We start from the raw sequence: 21007 nt of genomic DNA, 5'->3' as shown, positions 1-21007 counted from the left end.
GAAATCTCCTGCAAGCAATATTACTGCATTCCCAAATGGTCTGACATTGCCACGCAATTCTTGCAAGGACCGACCAAGAGCCTCAAGTGATTTTTTGCATACCATTGTGCATTCATCCTAAACAATAAGTTTGCATTTCTGCAATATTTTTCCCCATATTGGATGTTTTGGAGATGTCGAACATGAAATTTTTGAAAAATTGAATGTTTCAAAGTAGAATAAACACTTCTACTTGGCAGCAAGGTCGCAGGTATTCCTCATGCAGCAAGGGCTAAGGCTATGTCATTTTGTTACCTAATGGCTGCCAAAATCAATTTAATTAGAAAGGTTTTACCAGTTACTTCTGGTGCTGTTCAAGGTAGCAGTAATTTCCAAATAATTTCTATTCTCACAGTCAGTAAATTAGGTGACTAAAATAGGATTTATCCATATTTTGACAATGCCTTATTCACTGTAATTAATTTAGGAGACTAAAATAGGATGAGGGATTAGAGATGGACAGATAGAGAGGAAGATATATAGATAGAAAAGAGAAAGTGAGAAGAAAATAGAGAAAGAAGGAGATAGAGAGATATAAAGGGATTGATAGATAGACAGGGAGAGGGGGAGAGTTAGAAACAAAGGGGCAAGACAGAAGAAAGGAGAGAGAGAGACAGAGAGAGAAAGGGGCTCAAAGAGAGATGGAGAGAGTGATATAGAGAGAAAGATTGAGAGAGGGAAAGGGAGAGATGGATAGAGAGTGATATTAAGAGAAGAAGAGAGAGGGGGAAGAGAAACAGAAGGTGAACTACACTTCACCGTTTTTTTTTCCTCATTCAGTAGAGAAATCTTTCGAGACTGAGGCAATTTTAATTTTTTGTTACTATCCAGAGTACCCTTTTTTTTGGGGGAGCTAGATTTTCCACACATTAGAAACCGACCAGGTTATCTGTACTTTCACCTAACAAATTAATAAAAGAAAAAGATATTGTAAAATTTGAATTCAGCATAAAATACTATTTTTAAAAATAGCACGATAACATAAGTGCATAAGTGTCACTTTAGGTACTCCTTTGGCGTTGAGTTCCATGGCGACCAGCATAATTATTTAATGGTCGCTCCCTTAGCCCCCCCCCACCCCTCTAGGCATGCGCACGTAACTTTTTTTTTATTTACTGACATTGGCTTGGTAACTAAACGATTTATTGATAATTTCGTAACCCATAAATGCATGCCGAAGGATTTAAATTGGTTCATTATTGCTGTAATGAAAAAAAGTTTCATTCAACACAAAACCAAAAACACATATTTATGATAAATCATTTATTATTCTATTCATTGAAATTTACTAATTTTGAAAAAAAAGTTAAAAAAAAGTTTTTAAAAATAGTTGCTTATGTGCGCATGTGAAAATGTTCGTGAAAGTGAGAAATTATTTTAATTGGTATTTTCGAATTATTAACTTGGTATTTTTTTTTTTTTTAGATTAGGTCCACCTTATAATCACCCCCAATCTCCTCATCTTAACAGCTTCCGGAATAAACACCATTTTGAGGGGGGGGGGTGAAAAAATATTTGCAAAATTTAACTGATATTTGTTGTCAGCATACCCACCCGAAAATACTATTAAAAAAATAAAAAGAAGGAGAGGTTCAGTACCCGTTGCAGAGAAGTAGATTTATTTATCAATAAAAGTCCTCATTTAAAAAAGAAAATTGTGGAGGTGGACCTAAATGTAAATATTTACCAAAAAAAATTATCCACTCATGTAAATTAAAAATGTCTGGAAAAGTGAGAAATTATCAGCACATGGTTCAGTTATTTTTTTTTTTTGATATTCATGAAAAGAGTTAAGCCAACATAAGTAAATACATGTAAATTAAAAATGTTTGTCAAAGTGAGAAATTATTAATAAATGTTTAGTAACTTTTTTTCTTTTAATATTCATAAAGAGTAAAACTTTTTTCAATATTCATGAAAAGAGTTAAGCCAACGTAAATAAATAATGTTTGTAAAAGTGCGAAAGGCAACGTAAGTAAATAAATGATAAATGTTACGTACGCATGCGTTAGCCTTGACTAAGGGGTGGGGGCTAAGGGAGCGACCATAAAATAATTCTGCTGGTCGCCATGGAACTCAACGCCCAAGGAGTAGCCCACTTTATTTTAAATATTTATTTTCCAAAGGACTGTTCGAATAAATCAACAATGAATAAAATGTTAAGTGTTGTGTAATTATTTTCACAGCGTTCAGCCGGCAATGCTAGGAAAAGTAAAGTAACATTTTCAATGTAGAAACATCAACAGAAAAAAAAACAAAAAAAAACTACCGTTTATTTGTATTTCTTATTAAATGTTTGTAGAAAATGTAATTTTTTTTTTTGTCAAATAAATAAATTTCAAGCAATTTTTTGCAATAAATAATAAATAGCAACTTCGTTAATTTTACGACTCACCCCAGCATATTATAAACACCCTAACCTCCCCATGTTAAAACGGCTTTCGGAATGAACACCCCCAACCTCCCCATGTTCAGAACGGCTTTCGAGGTTTGTGGAAGGGAGTGTTTAATTTGAAAGCCGTTTTTAACATGGGGAGGTTAGGGTGTTTATAATATGCTGAAGCATGTCGTAAAAATGAAACAGTTTAGAAAAAGTTAAAACAAACTTTTTTATGTAAACAATGCCGTGAAAGAAACTAAACAAAACGTAATGTTTTAGGAGTGAAAAGTCTTAAGATAAATAAAGGAATTTAAAATTTAAAAACTTGCTAAGATACATAAATGTATTTAAATTCAAAAAATAGGGGATTTTTTTGTGCTAATGCAGAGAGTGATCCGCGCTATTTTTTAAATCGTATTTCCACGTTTAATTAAAGTTTTATATGTTTTTTATTCAATTCGAAGGTTAAAGTACAGAACAGGTACAAAACACCCTCCCCTCCCCATGTTCAGAATGGCTTTTTAAATAATAACGTTATTATTTCAGCACGGATCACTCTCTGCATGAGCACTTTTTTTTTTTTTTTTACTTATCTTGTAATTCGAGAGTCGCTGAAATGGAAGTTACCGGAAATAAAACCGGGCAGTCTCACAGAAACGACTTACGAAAAATATTTTTATTTTAAATCAATATTTTTATAATTCGCAATATTAAATTATTTTAATGATATGCAAACATTCATTGACTTTACAGATATTTTTTCTGAAAATTTCAATTAAATTGGTGATGTAGAAATATGGTTTTATTGACTTTGAACGAACCAAGAATTACATTTTATATATATATATATATATATATATATATATATATATATATATATATATATTTTGGACACATTAGATTAAGAGATGAATAGTGGAGGAAAAGTTGTGACGTAATGGGAGAAAGGGAGAGAAACAACTTGAGAGAGAGAAATAGAGAATAAAAATGTTACACTAACTAATGTTTATTTTTTATGGCTCTGGGCAACGCTAAGTAGCCCTGCTAGTATATAAATCTCTATTATATGAACTGTGTGAGAGTTCATTCCTATGGAATCCTAAATGGCTGGGCCGATATTTTTGAAATTTCACACAAAATGTACTTCATGTGCCTGGCAGTGTTCTTAGATAAGTTTTGTATCAGAATGTCTTCAATAAGTATTGATAATTGGAAAAAATCCAATGAAAGCAGGAACAGGCGATAATGACCAAAGTTAACATCTACAGCTTGATCTCATTCATTCTCAGGCAACGTTAGGTCATCAGGTCACCCTGTTAGTAAATAACTTAATCTGCCTGAAAACTAATTCAATTCTTGACGTCGAGAGGATTACAGGTGATAACTAAATGTAAGAATAAGGCCATCATCAAAATGATGAAACAAAATGTTTAAGAGTTCACGCTCACTACTTCTCGCGATATTAAAATAATCATAGAATTAAGACTAATTCATTTTTCATGTATAAGATTACCATTTCTGATTACCTTAAAAAAAAAAAAAAAAAAATGCGTTTTTTTTGTTTTTTTTTGATCGATGACGATACCGGAAGTTACAGAAATAAAGTTTCAGATTGGAAAGCAAAAAAAGAAGAAAAAAAAATGAAAACGTATAAATCGTTATAGAAAGTAGGAAGGAAAAACAACAAAAAACATCTGATTATAGAAATAGATTTGAGTTTTCACTTCAAATCTTTAGAAAAGTTAATGATTCGTTTGTAATAGGTATTACTCTTTCGAAAATGAAAAAAAAAAAAAAAAAAAAACCTCCAATGTTCAAACTCACTAATTATCTATATATTAGTATGATAGCATGGCGTGTTATTTTCTGTGTCATGCTTACATCCGGGTCGTTTGTGATGGACTTCCATCTCTTGTAATAAATTATTTCACCAAGAATTCTTCATAAGTTTTGGTTTCGATTATAGCTGATGGCATTCCAGTAATCTATACTTTTTCAAAATAATTTATCAAGAATTCTTTATAAGTTTTGGTTTCGATTATAACTGATGGCACTCAAGTTACTATATATATATATATATATATATATATATAGTAAGTTATAAAATGTATATGGCGATTAAGCTATACTAAATATTCCGTGTTTCATCCACTCTAGGACTCTTCAGGCTTATGCACGAATTCTGTGGTTGTTTGTCGTTTTTATATGCACATCTTCTATTGAGATTTTAGTTAGCCAATCAGCTTTCTAGTATCCACCGCGCCCTTCCTATCAGCCAATGGGCATGCACTTATCGGACAAAGGCCTATTTGACCTCTGGTTGACCTGTTCCTTTGTGTGTGCTCTATTTAGCCCGGATATTTAGTTTCTTGATCTGTTTTAAATCTAGGTTACTAACTAGCTCTACCTACGTATTGAGCACTTTTTGAAGTAAATACTTCGAGTTTATGCATAAATCTATACTTTCGTATATTAATTTTATGTGTGTAAATTAAGTAGTTTACGTAGATACACACACACACACATTTTTTCATAAGTTTTGGTTTCAAATAAAGCTGATGCACCCAAGTCATATGGATGTATATTTTTTGGAAATCGCAACTTTATAATATATGAAAATCGATAGAACATTAACTCTACAATAATATATATGAAATCTGCAAGAATTAAAATATCATATTAAAGCGTACTTTATGCTAGCTTAGATAAATATTTTTGCAGTTTTAACAAAAGAGCTACAATAATATCATTCTCCTGCTTGGCCTTCGGGACAAGATCAAAGTGTAGTATCTGTTCTTCAGATGCTGCACTTCTATTTCTTGTTCTCTTTCGGTGGAGGAGAAATCCTTCACGACTGAGACAATTTTTATTTTTGTACCTTTTCTCCACGTTAAAAAACGACCCTGGTGTCTAACTCTGTCCCGTGGGGAGGCATAGTAAATAGGTACAATAATATCAGAGCTTCTCTATTTACATTGAACATCTACAGAATGCCAACATCAATATATTATATATGAACGAGTCCGCTGTGGAATATCCACAAGTCCTGCAAGTGTAGATATATTACTGAAATATTAAAAGAAAATGACCATATGCATTTTTCTTTTTAAATTGATGTGCTTTTTCTTCTGATGAGCTAAGAGCAAAATAGATTCATTGATTGATATAATTAAATGAATGATTTTACGCTACGAAACATGTGCTGTCAAGAATTGTGCACGTCAATCTATTTAGAAGAATAAATTCTAAGATGGCCAATATCTTGAAATTTGGAATATAGACTTGTCATTTATTTGTTATATGCTCTGTAATTACATTGAGCTTCATAAATTAAAGGATTAATATGAATAAAAGGCGAAATATAATTGAAAAAAAAAAATCCATATATTTGCGTATGCGTAAAAGTTGCGCCAATTTCTCGGGCTAATGATACAATCAAAAGGCAAACATACATGATGAGACGTATATGTATTTACAAATAAATACACTTTGCTCTTTATTATAGAATGCGGGATTAGAAAGCATAAATACCTTTGCATACGGACTGATGAAACTTGTGATGCAAACAATTCCTCCATCGGCAAACAGCTTGGCCACCTCGGAAATACGGCGGATATTTTCCTCACGATCTTCTGGAGAGAAACTGAGGTTTTTGTTGAGTCCTGTACGGACATTGTCTCCATCTAAACTGTACGTCGGGATGCCATGGCTGACCAGGTACTCTTCGAGGGCAAAGGAGATGGTGGTCTTGCCAGCGCCGGAAAGACCAGTCAGCCAAATGGTGCAGCCGCGAAAGCCACCCCGCTGGCCCAGCATCTTGCCTCTCTTGTCACGAGACACATGATGGGACTGATATTTCACGTTCGTTGCACGCTCAATTGCCTGTAAAGGAAAAAAGAAAGATAAGATTAAATAAAGTCTCGGGTTGAGTTCTATTTTACAGCCTATCAACCAGTTTTTGGTTTATTTAATGCCACGATATCAAATGGTAATTGTAAAAGAGCGGCGGTATAAACAGTTTCTTTAAAAAAAAAAAAAAAAAAAAAAAAAAGCAACGCAGTGATAAAATGCATGCGAGAGAGATAGAGTTTGAAAGCCAATTTTTTAAAGTCGTCCAGCACATAAAAGCATATAAAACAAATGTTAAACCTAATTATGATGAAATCGCTATTTTATCCATAGCTGTAGAGAAATTAGAGTTTCATTAGCTTTCTCAATTTTCAAAGAGATGAAAGTAAAAAAAGAAAGAAGGAGAAAGGAAGAGGGAGAAAAAAAAAAAAGCCCACAAATAATTTTCTCAAAAAGAAAATCTGTTGCTTATAAATATGCGACAACAAAATATTCCTTTCATTCTTTTGACTCTCCGACACAATCAACCGAGAACCACATCAGTCTCTATAAAAACATAAGATACGGATATATACTCAAGAGTCAAAACAATGAAAAGAATATGCTGTTGTCACAGCCCTACTTATAAATTGTGAAAATAAAATAATGCTAGGCAATTATTCAAAACATGCCATCATCATGGAAAGTGGAAGCACCATTTCTTATATATATATATATATATATATATATATATATATATATATATATCTCATTACTTTTTGTAGAATTTGCCATTCCATCGAAATCCATTCGGTTTTGAATGGAGAAAGCCTTTTTTTTTTTTTTTTTTTTTTTAAATAAATATTTACTACATCTTATCTCAAAAATAATTGCCTTAAAAAAATGCTATTTCATAACAAAACAGCCGCTTTCTGCTAAGGATGACACTTATCCCCCCCCCCTTAATATTTCCTAAAAGCCAGCTCTACTCACCCAGGATAGAATGTAGTACCAGGAGGATATTTCTTCTCCTTGGTTAGAGAAGAAATCTTTCTAGACTGAGGTATTTTTTTAAATTATGTATTTTGTCTCAATGTAAAAGTCTTTTTGGGAGCTGATTTTTTATTATATTAAGAATGGCTCAACTGTTGAACTTTGCACCTGTTGGCAGGACATAAAGGAGGACATACTTCGGCTCTCGTGTTTTACTGATTTCCTTTTGAAGATCGCAAAACAGGGGAGACAATGCAATTTGCTACGAAAATTTTAATTTAGTAAAAAAATAAAATAAAATAAAATAAATAAAATAAAATAAATAAATGTTTTCTCGAAACAAAACAAAAAAAAGTCACATGCATTTCAATAACGACTGTTTAAAACTAAATTTTAAGTCATACATTTTGGCAACTTTCATTTCAGAATTTTAGATTTTGTAAAAAAGAGTTTTCTTAAACTAGAAAAGTCAAGTATTTATTTTAGAATCTTAAATTGTGTTAAAAAAAACAAAAAACAAAAGAAAACTTGTATTTTGTGTTATAATTTTCTTAATTTTATTTTTCTATGTAACTGAAACAGTAGATGTGTATACTATATGTCTGTGTGTAAATATTTAAGCTATAAACTCTTAAACTACTGGTCACATATAACTGAAATAGGAAATCATACACAAAGGATGGTTTATAACCAGTACAATCCTTGTTTGTATGGAAGAATAACACGTACGGACATGTTTATTTCAACTTGCCAAAATATTAGTCTGCGCATGCGTAAATCTAATCCAAGCTAAATGTGGTTTAATTTTAAACTTTCTTATTTGTCTGTCAAGTTAGCGGAATCGGTAGGTAAGGCTGCCGGAGCACTAAATGTTTTTATTTCTTTTTCATTCCAGCTGATGGCACCCAAGTCATTTTCTTTTGAAATCATTACTATTTACCAGGTACAATGTAATATTCAATACAGAATTAGCTCTGTTGATAAATACGAAATCTGCATGAATTAAAATATACTTAAGCATATTTTACGACTGCTAGAGTCAACCTACCCCCCCCACTCCCTGCTAGTAATAAATGTTCAGATAATTAATGATTTTGTGTTATTGTATTGCTGAATTATCTGACCCCCCCCCCGTTCTAAAATCGAATTGCCCCCCCCCCTTCTGAAATTTTCAAAATTAAAAAAAGTTGTTCCACGAGAGTAATGCAAAAGTGCTCACATTTCTCAAACTCTTTACGTTCCTAAATTTTTGGGATTACGATTGGTTATTCGTATTATTCGGATTCTTTGAACTACGGTTCACTCAACACTTACGGAACAGTAGTCCAAAGAATCCGAATAATGAAAAGAAAATCATTCTTTCATTTATAAAAAGGCAAGAAATGGTTTCTACAGGTGACTGGGGATCACCAGTGAATTTAATATCCCCGTGACATTTATTCTTTTGGAGGAAGTCAGTTAAACTCGCCCAGGGTGAATGCTATGCAACAAAAACAACGAAATGGTTTTATAGACTGACCAGCATAACAAGGTAGTTTTTAATGCGTAAAAACCGGAAAAAAAGTAAATAAATAACTGCATATTACTCATTTTGCCAAGATTGTTAAAAAAAAAAAAAAAAAAAAAAAAATGAATTTCTGAATACGTAAAAATAACTGAAGAATCTTCATTTTACCGACACCAGAAAAATAATTGAACGACTTTCATTTTACCAAAAAGGGAGAATTGATTTCAATGTTTTTATTTTGTCAGGATAGGAAAATTCACTGGATGTAATGAGATTGGAAAAATAACTGACAAGTTCCTTCTTTTTCCAGAACTGAGAAAACTTGAACATCCTGATTTTATCAGAACCAGAGGGGAAAAAATGGATTTGCTGGGACAGAAAAAACAAATAAGTGAATTATTTGGAACCAGAAAAGTAATAAAATGGTTTTCATTTTACTAAAAATTGGAAAAATAATTGGATTTTCCATGACAGGAGAAATAAAATGGTTCTAGTTTTACCAAGACCTGAAAACTAACTGAAGCTTCCTTACTTTGATAGGACTAGAAAAATTCAAAATTATTAAATTTACTTGGGGTGGGTGGGGAAGAAAAAAAAGGTCTTTATTATGCTGGAACCAGAAAAGTAACTGCACAGAGGGTGTCCTTGTGGTGCTAGTAGGGTACTAACAAAACAGCCTTTTTCTTGAATTTTTATTTATTTTTTTTTTTTTAGATGCGTAGAGGTATAGCTTAATTCTACTTACAAAAGTTGGATCCATGGTTAGTCAAAAGAGATAAAAATAAAGAAACGGTGGTTTTTCTTCCTTGGATAATGGGTGAAATTTGTAAGAATTGTGTTTTCAAAAGCTGACACGTCGGCTGCTCAACATGACTTCAGGTCGTTCTATTAAATAGTCGTGGTAAGCAATCAATGATTGGACGTAAATTCTAAAGTCAATCCATTTTTAACAGTGCAAGCAAATTCTGTCATCCACACATGTTGCATTGACGGTCCTCGCTACCTTTTCCAGATGTTGTGAATCCTCAAACATTAATTAAAATAGATTCCCACCGACACTTATACAAAGATTTCGACTTTGAGACATTTTACTTCTTAAAAGGAAATAAAAATTGATTTTCAGGAAGACATTTTATTTTTTAATTAAATGGTGCAAAGAAATCGTTGACAAAAAGAATACATGTTGCTTCCTCCCAATCCCAAACGTTTAGAAGAAAAAAAAAAAAAAAACTGAAAAGGTGCTCCGTCCTCCTAACATTGAAATTCTATCCAGAAGAGGGTGGGTGGTTGATCACCCACCTCCCCGGTTGAGAACCACTGTCTTAACATATCAAAATTCACCATTTATGATAATTTAATAAAACCTAGTTACACAAATCGTTTGGGTGCAACTTGGCTTCAGTGAAAAGAATTCTTTTGTATCGCATTTTCATGTGTGATTTGATTTATAAAAACGAAACGCAAATTGTTAAAAGTGATAAGAAATATATCATATCACGTTGATACACCGGTTTTCTTCTCACCAGATCACCAAAGTTAAGCAATGATGAGCCTGGTCAGTACCAGATGGGTGACTGGGTGAAAGCACTTCCATCATCAAGAACAATAAGGCGCCTACTTCCCTTTGCTATGGAGTGGGAGACCCTTGGGTAAGGTCGAGTACCCACTTACACTCACCCCAATCAGGGTACGTGACATCACAGTAGGAAGGTGATGAACTGCCGAACATCTTGATCGTTTCTTCCAGAATTGGTCAACTGTTGGTGTTCGGCAAGTGACACTGATTGAGGTACAATGGCGAAGATTACTCGCTCTGTATGAGCCCTGCTCGTATAGCAAGTAATGCAACCTACTAGACGTAGTATATTGCAAAGAACCTCATGATAAAACGGATCTGAATGCAGAGGGGGGACCGGTGAGCCATGATCAACGATGTCTGCAAAAACAGACCCGATAAATGAAGATGAGAAATGAATCCTTAAAAAAACAAAAAACAAAAAAAAAAACAAAAAAAAAAAAAACAAACAACGATGCTTGGTTAAGCGAGATAAGTGATCCTAAAAGCAGATCTTTAAATGAATTATGCTTTGTATTTGGAAGGATTGGAAAGGAATTCGGTACCATGAGCTTATGTTAAGTAACCAGACAATTCTTTAAAAGAAATACCATTCACAACTGGATGAATTAACAGCAGCAATTAAAAAAAAAAAAAAAAAAAAAAAAAAAAAACGCATAGCACTGGCCAACAGAAATGGTATTATAAGGAAAAGTACCCTCATGTTAGTTCGTCCTGACAAACTCCTGTGCATAGAGACCTTAGATACTCGAGGATAGTGTCTACTAGGCATTCAAGTCCTCTCTTCAAATGGGCAGAAAGAGATTTATGGTGTAAATCTGGAATAACAATTAACGATCTGTGTTGTTAAGTAGGAAGATTGTATATCTAAAGACAAGAATATGTTTAAGACTCCCAAAATTCAGACTAGAGTTTAAATTCAGTTATAGCTAGGGCTATGACAACAGCATATTCTTTTCATTATTTTGACTCGAGTATATATCTGACAGTCTATCAACCGAGAACCACACCAGTCTATATAAAAGCATATAAGATATCAACAGATACACACTAGTCAAAACAATGAAAAGAATATGCTGTTCTAGCCTTAGTTATAACTAACATTCTTCTGGCGATGGAAGGTTCAATACTCAATGTGGGCGATATTCAGACAATTATTTAAAAAATACCGTTCACAACTGGATGAATTAACAGCAGCAATTAAAAAAAACAAAACATTTCATTAAAAAGAGATAATATAAAAAACGCAGACGACAACAGAAAGTGTTATATTACATCAAAAATACCAGAGCACATGTTTCTTAGGCGAGCAGACAAAAAAAAAAAAAAAAATAAAAATTGTTGCTTGGATGAATTTCCTTTGCTTAAAGTTGTTTATATCTTCCAATATTTATTTACGATGTTTGGTTTAATAGTTTTGTAGAAGAAAATTGTTTTGCTTGACTGTAGGATATGATCGAGTTTTGCAAAGGGGGGGGAAGCAATAACATCAAGGTTTGGTACATTTTTGGTCAGAAAGGCAATATCTTCAGACAACCTGATCTGGTAGCATCAGATGCTCTAACAGGTATTACCACCCCAGAGGAGTTTGGTACAAACTATTCCTTACACAAACAAGCAAGATCACTTATTTTTACACACACACCGGTTCTTGCCAGATTACTGAAGTTAAGCAACAATGAGCCTGGCCAGTACCAGATGGGTGACCATTTGGGAAGGCTAGGCACTGTATATACTGTGCAGTCATTGAAATTTCCAGGTTGGTATCTGGGGGCGCATTAATTCGCTGGAGGAGATGCACCCCTCAGCCTTTGTTACATGTATCTAAGAGGAAAAGGAGAAATTCTGATGTAAAAATCTGCGATCTACTGTATTGCTCTGTCTTTTGGTGTCATTGCACCGACAAAGATTAGCAGCAATACCAAAAAGAGTGGTTGGTTCTACACAAAGCCTTCACCACTATAAACAAATCATCTGTGTGAATTTACGAACAATTTTATTGTGGCGGAACCTCATCTCATACATTGAAATCGACGGGAGAGTCATTCTATCATATATATATATATATATATATATATATATATACACACACACACACATCATACACACTTAATTACATTTTTGCAAAAAGAATTCCAGCAGATGAGATAGCTCGGTTAAAGAGAGCTTGATATTGGAAATTAAAACAGTTCCTTATCAGGTTTGAAACCGACGGTACCAATATCTTATCTAAACTTTTGAAAATAAAAATATATTAATATATTAATTAATCTATATAATTATAAAATTCAAATGACCTTGTAACGGGTGTTGTAACTCAGCATCTGGTTTACGACTTCTGGTTGCGCATGCGTACATAAAAAAAAAAAAATCAACGCGACAATAAAGCGTATTGTTTTACTATGTACGTTTTCAGAGCGTACCAATTGTTTTTTTTTGTTTTTTTTGTGTTTAAATTACCCAAATAAACAATTGTTACTTTCTGCATTTTTTTTTTTTTTTTTTTTTTTAGATCGTTCATTTCCGTATTACGCTTAAGTCATTTTAACACAATTTTCTTACAAATAAATTTACTTTAACCCGTTGACAACCATAAGAGCATTTTACAATGGCGATTTAATCACCGCCTTCATTTTTTTAAAAATTTATTCTCCATCTTTTAAAACACCTTTCTTAAAAAAAACATACATTTTCTTCTACACTACCAACATAAATAACCCCGAAAATGTTTTTTTTTTAATTTGCATTACAAATAAATAATCAATGCAACAATAAAATATTGTTTTACTGTGTACGTTTTCAGCGTCCCAATTGTTTTTTTTTTTTCACGTTTAAATTAAGATATATAAAAATTTGAATTTAAATATTATGGTATCTGTTCAGTGCACATTTACCTATAAATATAGCAAACCAATTATAATTCAATGGCCGTAAGCTTTTTTTTTTTTTTTTTTCAAAAATAAACAATTATAAACAGAACGACTTATAGAAATCTATATTCTTTTTTCATTTCAATATATTTTCATAGAAATGTTTCTGTTATATCACAAAAAACGATTTTCTTTACGTCACAAGTGTCATGCACATACATTAATTCCATAGTTAACATCACATACTGACCCAACGGGTCACGGGTAGTCTAGTACATATTAGAGAGAGATTTACCTAATAAGTAGCATTCCCCCCCTCCCCATCCTCAAAAAAAAAAAAAAAAAAAAAAAAAAAAAAAAAAAAATCAGAAAATTTTTCTTTGTAGAAGGTATAAAGCGGTAGAAGTTACATAAAGATGGGAATTACATAGACACATTCGGGTACCAACACCGCTCAAGACGTGGGTATAAATAAGCATCTTATTTTCTTTATGTTGAACTTAACTAACTTTTGTGACCTAATTTGTTATCAGTTCAAGGAGCTTCGGGTGCGGGTGTAAATTAACGATGACTTCTTTCATGATTGAAAGTTTTTTGTTGTTTTTTTTGTAGCAAAATGTTAACATACTTAGGTTGAATAAATTTTATCAGAAAAAAAAAAAAAAAAAAAAAAAAAGAAAAGAAAAAAGTAAAAAAGAAAAGAAAAAAGTAAAAAAAAAAGAAAAAAGTAAAAAGTAAAAAAAAAAAAAGAAATCCAACTTTGCCAAGAACAGCCAAACATGCACAATATCAACATGGCAATTTGAAAAAGTGTGTTTACCACAAATATATTATAAAAAGATCACCACTACATTAGCAGTGTCAGAAAATCGCCATTAAAATACTTGAAAACTTAAATATTCAGACTTACTATCTTTCGAAGTTTATAACTATTTGAAAAATGTAATTCAAACCCTAATTTTTTTTTCAAGAAAAGGAGCAAAGACAAATTTTAAAATAATAACAGGTTTAATAGCAAAATATGCAATGCTTGCCTTTTTTTTTTTTAAATCGGTTTTCTTTAAAAAAGATTTCAAGAAAATCAATGAATTTTAACTTACTTCGAATATAATATATAAATTCCAAAAAATCACTTACCCATATAAAAAAATACTAATCAATGGGTTCTTCCATTCTTCATTGTTAAGAATTTATCCATATTTACATTTTATATCCCATGATGTCCTTTTTAAATAAAATACCTTTTTAAGCAAGGATTAAAAAATAACGTGACATCAGATGTGTCAGAAGGGGAATAAAGGAAGACAAATGTCTCCTTTTATTCAAGTTAAGAACTACGGTGGCCTGTAAGGGCCAGAATTAATCTCCCTTTCTATTGCTGGCTGTTAACAAAAGTTAGTCAATATGGGCCACTGTAGTTGAAAAATAATTCCATTTCACTTATCAGTTTTTGCCAATAAAAAAAATTCCACTCGACCAATTTCGATTTTTTTTTTTATTCTCTTAAAGAAATACATGAGTTTTTTTTTTATATAATATTTTTTTTTTCATCTTTATGGAGTGATTTTTTTTAGATCACTTTCTTTTTCACATAGGAGTTACCACTTATCAAGGTCCAGAGGCCACTCAAGCATAAGGGCTAAAGAGTGTACACAATATGGCACAATATAGTAATCATTAGTAGTGATATTTGGTAAATTGGATTACTTAAGGAGAACGGCTCATCAAGAACTTGTTTAGATTGGACTTGAAGACAACCATATTGTAGTCAGCTGGAAAGCAGGCAAACGGAAGACAGTTCCACAGGTGTGCAGTTCTAAGAAAGAAGATTTGTTCATAGAACCTATGTTTAGGTTTATATACAGATAAAGAGTGGGAGAAATTATTGATAGTGCTTTCAGCTAGACAAGGGTTTCTCATGAAAGTTTGGCGAGGAAGGAACCATAGATTGGAGCTCAGGCGAGCACTTGCCATGAAAATAACGATGAATAACTTTAATTGAATATTCAAATACCTGTGCATCTCATATAGAGATTAAGTGTTAACCCAAGAAAAGGTGACCCTTGATTTCTGAGAACTTTGGTTTTCTATAACTGTCAGGATTATTTTCCTCATCTGTATAGTCCATTTATTATGTTTCCGAATTTTTTAGATGAGGATTGATAATATGTATTTTTTGTATATTCTTTGGACTACTGTTCTCATCCTGGTTGTTATTCTCACGTTTCAGTCGAGGTAACCTTCGACATAAACAGGTGTATCTTCTTGAAATTAGGAATCGGTACGCCACTTTGATCCATGGCATAAAGGATAAAGAGTAGTGCGTAAAATTCAGTTTTAAGTGACACTCATCTGAAGGTTGAAAATTCAATCCTCAGTGCGGGCGATAATCAGAACACAACTATGAATTACTGAAGATTTCTAGCAAGTCTTAGCTAATGTAACGAAAGCATGCTACCACATGGAAATAAGAGAATAAAGACTAGCAACGTCACTTATGTAAGAACGGGGCTGTAGAGACGAGAAGACACATCCCACTAAATTTTAAAGTTGACTGTATCCTGCTAATATACACATATAATCACTTTGTTTTTCTTTTGATTATTAGTTTATTTTTACAAGTCCAAAAATAAAGCTTCCTATTTTTTAACTCAAAAGCAAATGTTGAAGAGCTACGAAAACAGGATTGGTATCATTACAGCAAGTAACCTTTTGTTTTCTAGATTTTTTTTTTTTTTTTTTTTTTTTTTTACATAAGCACTATTATTCTCAATTAACTTTTGTTAGCCTTTTTTTGAAGATTTGGTTGTAAAGGTCTGGACAGCGCTTTGTCACTCACATCCCTATCGCCACTCTGAAATCGATGAACCCATCTCCTAACTGTGCCAGCATCAACTGCATCGGCTTTGTAAACGCTCAACAGACGTTGGTGAATGTTGATTGGTTCAATTTTTTTTTTTTTTTTTTTTGCATCGAAGAATTCAATGTCGTGCCTCTGCTTCTGACGCATGTCCATGACAGGTGTAGGTTTAATTTAGAGTCTTACACCGTCAATAGAGTTGAAATTTTCAGGTCATGAATATATAAGTTCAGTTATCATAAATCATTTGCAATCCTCTCTAAACCATTCAGGCGGAATAAAAATAGGAGGCATTACTTTTGAAACGTCTTTTGTAATATCGAAATATAAATCTGACCTGTCTGTTTAAAATGTATGTATGTATGTATGTATGTATGTATGTCTGCCTAAAACTTTCAAAAGAGGCGACAGATTTTCACAAGATCAGTATTGTTTTGAAGCTCGCCCCCTTTCAGGTGACAAATATCGAAAAATTGGCTAAAAATATTAATTCCTTCACCCTAAACTGGGTACTTTTCTACAGGGGGGGGAGAGGTCGCTTTCTTTGCAAATATTATCATCGATAGTCCTCCCCTCTTTTCAATTGACTAGCCTTAATTTAAACATATGTCACTTCCAGTTTGGTGATGGGCGCAACAGCAAAGACATCACTTTTTTTTTTTTTTTCCACATTATTTTCCTCCTTCATGGTATGGGTTCGAGCCTGCCTATCTGCTACCACTTTTAACCCAACATTCATTTGAACGAAATCTATTAAGCATGAATGCGTATACTTAATGATATCTGATCTTTTTTTTTTTTTTACATAGGCGTCATCACTTATCAAGGGCGAAAGGCCACTCAAGGATAAAATGTGAAAGTTTGGTGAGGGGGGGGGGCCATAGATTGAAGCTCAGTCGATCTACAATCCAAAACTTAAAAATAGGCTGATTGTTGGACATTTTCTAATGAATGCCTCCTTGAATGCAAATGTGTTTTACACTGTACTTTCCCGGGTTGGTGCAGACCCAAGAACATCTAACAGCAAATATATTTGTCAGCAAAATAAATTAAGCAGTGTTAGAAATGTAAATTATTTAGCAAGTAGCGAATGATGATGGAATCCAAACCGACATCATTGCCAACGGAGAAAAGCTTGAAACCGTGAAAAATTTCGAATACCTTGGAGCAATAGTTTCAGGTGAGGGTCCAAACTTGAAGTATTAGCTAGAATTGCAATGTGAGCTGCAACACTGGCTAAATTGAGCATCATTTGGAAGGACAAGACAATCAAGCTCAGCTCAAAGAGAAGACTCATGCGTTCCGTTGTCCACTCAGTTTTCCTGTATGCTTGTGAAACATGGACCCTTACAGCAGAATTAAAGAGGATTCAGGTCTCAGAAATAAGATGCTTCAGAAGACTGCTTGGCATCTCTTACAAAGACCACATAACCAATGAGGAAGTAAAAAAATGAAATAAGGCAAGCCTTATGAAAATCTCACCACAATCAGGAGGCACAAACTAAAATGGTCCGGCCATGTAAAAAGGGGAGAGGTTTACCAAGACAATGCTCCAGAGAACAGTCAGTGCTTCATAAAGTTGGGCTTTCATTCTTGATCTCTATATGAGCCACATATGTTAACTTTTCTTGGGTTAACACTTGAGATTATATATATATATATATATATATATATATATATATATATATATATTTCACAGCTCATTAGTGCAGCTAGACAAGTAACTACCTCAAGCCAGGATCGAAACCTGACTGCCCAAACGATAGTCGGAGCTTCTAACCATTGCGCTATTCAGCTGCTGCTATGCGAGCAGTGAATTAACAATGTTTTGACATTGTCCAAATACCTAAGCTCAATTTGTTTACACAAAGAGCATTGCTTAATATGCTAATTAGTAATTTGTACATCACTTCTCAATATACTCAACCCAAAATAGGGAGCACTGAATATAGCCATATTAACACGTCAAACAATATAAAAAATTTTTTTTTTTTATATCGCACGTAAGGAACAAACATATATATATATATATATATATATATAAAATGGGTTAAGAAATTCCATCTAAAAAAAGATGTATATTTAAATAAGGGGGTAGTCACCAACAATGTGTATTTTTTAACATTATTTTATTATTCCGTGTCTTGGTTTTTCATTGAGAATTATGTTTGGATCATTGTAATAATGTTTTTAAATCATTGAAATCGTTTTTACGCGTTTCAGACGTTCTGTGAAGCGTCCTCGTCAGAAATTATTTTCAAATGTGTTGGAGATGTAAAAATGGCATTTTCGTAGTTAATTTGAAGTGTTTCCAAGGGGTGGAGGCGTGAAAGTGTCTATTATTCATTGGCATGTTTAATTTTTGTTTATCTTTTATTGGGCTTGTCGGGGGGGGGGGCGATGACCTCGGCTGTAGTCACTCTCGTGTGGTGTTTCTCTCTCTCTCTCTGCTTGTGTGTGTGTATATATATATATATATATATATATATATATATATACACACACACACACACACACTTTAACAAAGTCACTTTCGTGATCTGAAAATCACTTGATCTAGAGTTGAATCTAGTCATATTAACATGTCAAACACTTAAAAAAAAATTTTAAAAAGTTATGGATTAAATTATTTTCAGATCACAAAAGTGACTTTGTTAAAGTGTCTAATTACAACGTTGTTTCTACAGTTTGTTTGTTTGTTATGGAAAACTTTTTTGTGACAGTATTGATCCATGTAAGATAAGTTTATGCCTGAGCTGCACATCTATTTAGTGAATTAACAGGTTTGGTTTGGTCATTGTTTTACGGCATATCAACCCTTTTAAAGTTGTTTCATGCTGAATCTGAGAATTGTGGAAGTTTTTTTATGCTAAAAATTCTTTATATCTTCAAATATTTATTTATGGTGTTTGCTTTGTTTCATTTTACGGCATATCAACCCTTTTTATGTTACTCCATGCAGAATCCAGTAATTTTTGAAAAAATTGCTATGCTTCATGTTCTTTATGTCTTTAAATATTAATTCATCGTATTTAATTCTATCATTATCAACTGAACTCCAATTTATGCACTCCCCCCCTTGCCAAACTTCCAAAAAAAAAAAAAAAAAAAAAAAAAAAAAAAAAAGCACTATTTATTTGTTACAATGTTATCGGCATGATAATATTGTTTGCTTAAAAATTGAAAATTGCTTCAATATTATTGTTCTTGCAGAACGACATTATTCTTATAAATAGACTTATGACAAAAAAAAAAAAAATCTAAATAAGCAAGGGGAATAACATACTAGTCAATTGATCATATAAGTCTGCCTTAGAACAAAAAATTTATTACTTTTTCTGTATAAGTTCACTTATTTTCCTTAAATTATACTAAAAGAATGCACTCTTATTTGGAAGAGAAAAAAAAAAGAAAAAAAGAAAACCCTTGCTTTTTGTGAAAGATTAAAAACGAGGCTTTTCCACTTTCTAGCATTGGTCTTAAAGAAAGACTAGTTCTGTTTCGTTCTCCATCGTAATATAACTTTCACACTCGACATTTGTTAAATCTGATTTTGGTCACGGTTAGACAAAACTGCTGAACAGCTAACCATCTTTGCACCATCTACCGAGCACAGTTATTGTTCACATATTCCTCATCAAAATAAGCTGCATTCACTTCCACAATACATATGCATCTCTATAAATTGTTTACCCTAGCAATACATGTCTTTTTCGGTAGCCTTAGCATCCACTCATGTTTAAGTTAATAATTTTTTTTTTTTAGCTCTTTTATGTATCATGTTTTATTCATGCTCCATTTAGATTTTTTTTCTGCGAGAAATAAATGTATAAATAAATTCAACCATTCCTTTAAGTTTCAACATATTCAAAATGGCGAACGGAGACGAGACTAACACGTGCGCCACTATAAAAACAATAAAATATCAAATATTGTTCAGTGTTTATTGTTTGGCAGATTTTTTTTAATAGTATTTATTACTTGTCAATAGAGCTTTACCATACCAAAGCGGTATTCACCCTAGGCAGGTTGAACCAGTTTCCTCCAAGGGAGAAAGTTCCATGGTAGTAGCAAATTCACACGCAATCCCTAGTCGCATGTTAGGGGAGATGACAACATTAGGTCTTTGCAGCTCTTGCAGGGAAGCGTTGACGTTCTCCTACATACAGCACCTACATATAATGGTCACCTAGTTGCCACTGACAAAGCTCAACGTTGCTTAAGTTTTGGTGATCTTACGAGAACTGGTGTCAACGTGATCATGCCATATACAAATAGAGCTTCAGGGAAGAAGAGAGTAGTAGTTATGCCTATATATTTCTGTAGAAATATATTTTCTTATATATATATATATATATATATATATATATATATATATCAATACTTATTTAAGCTCAATATAATTACAGAGCAATATAGAGAATAAATGACAAAAAGTTATATTCCAAAATTCATGATGTTGACCATCTTATAATTTATTCCTTTAATTCAGTTGACTTTTACAAGTCTTGACAGTATCTGTTTTGTAGCACAAAATCAATCAATTATTATATCAATCAGTGAATCTATTATGCCCTTAACTCATCAGAAGAAATAGCAAAAGAATTGAAATGTGATTTGACATGGTGAAAATCCAAAAATTTTCAGAGAAGCTGCAAATACCTTTTTATTTTTCCATTACGCCATATTGAAATATGTGTGTGTGTGTGTGTGTGTGTGTGTGTGTGTGTGTGTGAGTGAGAGAGATGTAAAGTCTACTAAAAGTCTACCTGAAATCAACAATATCACATGACCACATACCTCGTTTGAGCACTTCTATTCAAATCTTATTAATTACTGTTATCAGTATGTGAGGAGGGGGAGGGCAATGGCATTTCTTTTATTGGTTTAGAAAATAAGCAGGAAGAATATGGGGAGGGGGAGGGCAAAGCTAATTGTTAATTGGAAAGATTTA

The 21007-nt window shown here is 32.7% G+C and overlaps 1 protein-coding gene across 5 annotated transcripts in view; it reads right to left on the bottom strand.

Annotated features, from left to right (window-relative positions):
• LOC145252481 (bifunctional 3'-phosphoadenosine 5'-phosphosulfate synthase-like) overlaps positions 1-21007 on the bottom strand; it is a 357476-nt gene that overhangs the window by 101862 nt on the left and 234607 nt on the right. For 4 of the 5 annotated variants that reach the window (XM_080111908.1, XM_080111910.1, XM_080111907.1 and 1 more), the window contains exon 2: positions 5951-6301. In XM_080111908.1, the coding sequence (XP_079968034.1) occupies positions 5951-6301 (351 nt within the window). Of the gene's footprint in view, positions 1-5950; positions 6302-9492; positions 9756-21007 lie in introns of those variants that run through there. The other variant, XM_080111912.1, reaches the window with a different exon arrangement.

This window comes from Euprymna scolopes, chromosome 29, assembly GCF_053919585.1.
Source record: "Euprymna scolopes isolate OS-2025 chromosome 29, ASM5391958v1, whole genome shotgun sequence".
Taxonomy (NCBI): domain Eukaryota; kingdom Metazoa; phylum Mollusca; class Cephalopoda; order Sepiida; family Sepiolidae; genus Euprymna; species Euprymna scolopes.
Note: the sequence above shows the minus strand (reverse complement) of the source record. Positions and strands in the feature narration are given on the sequence as shown.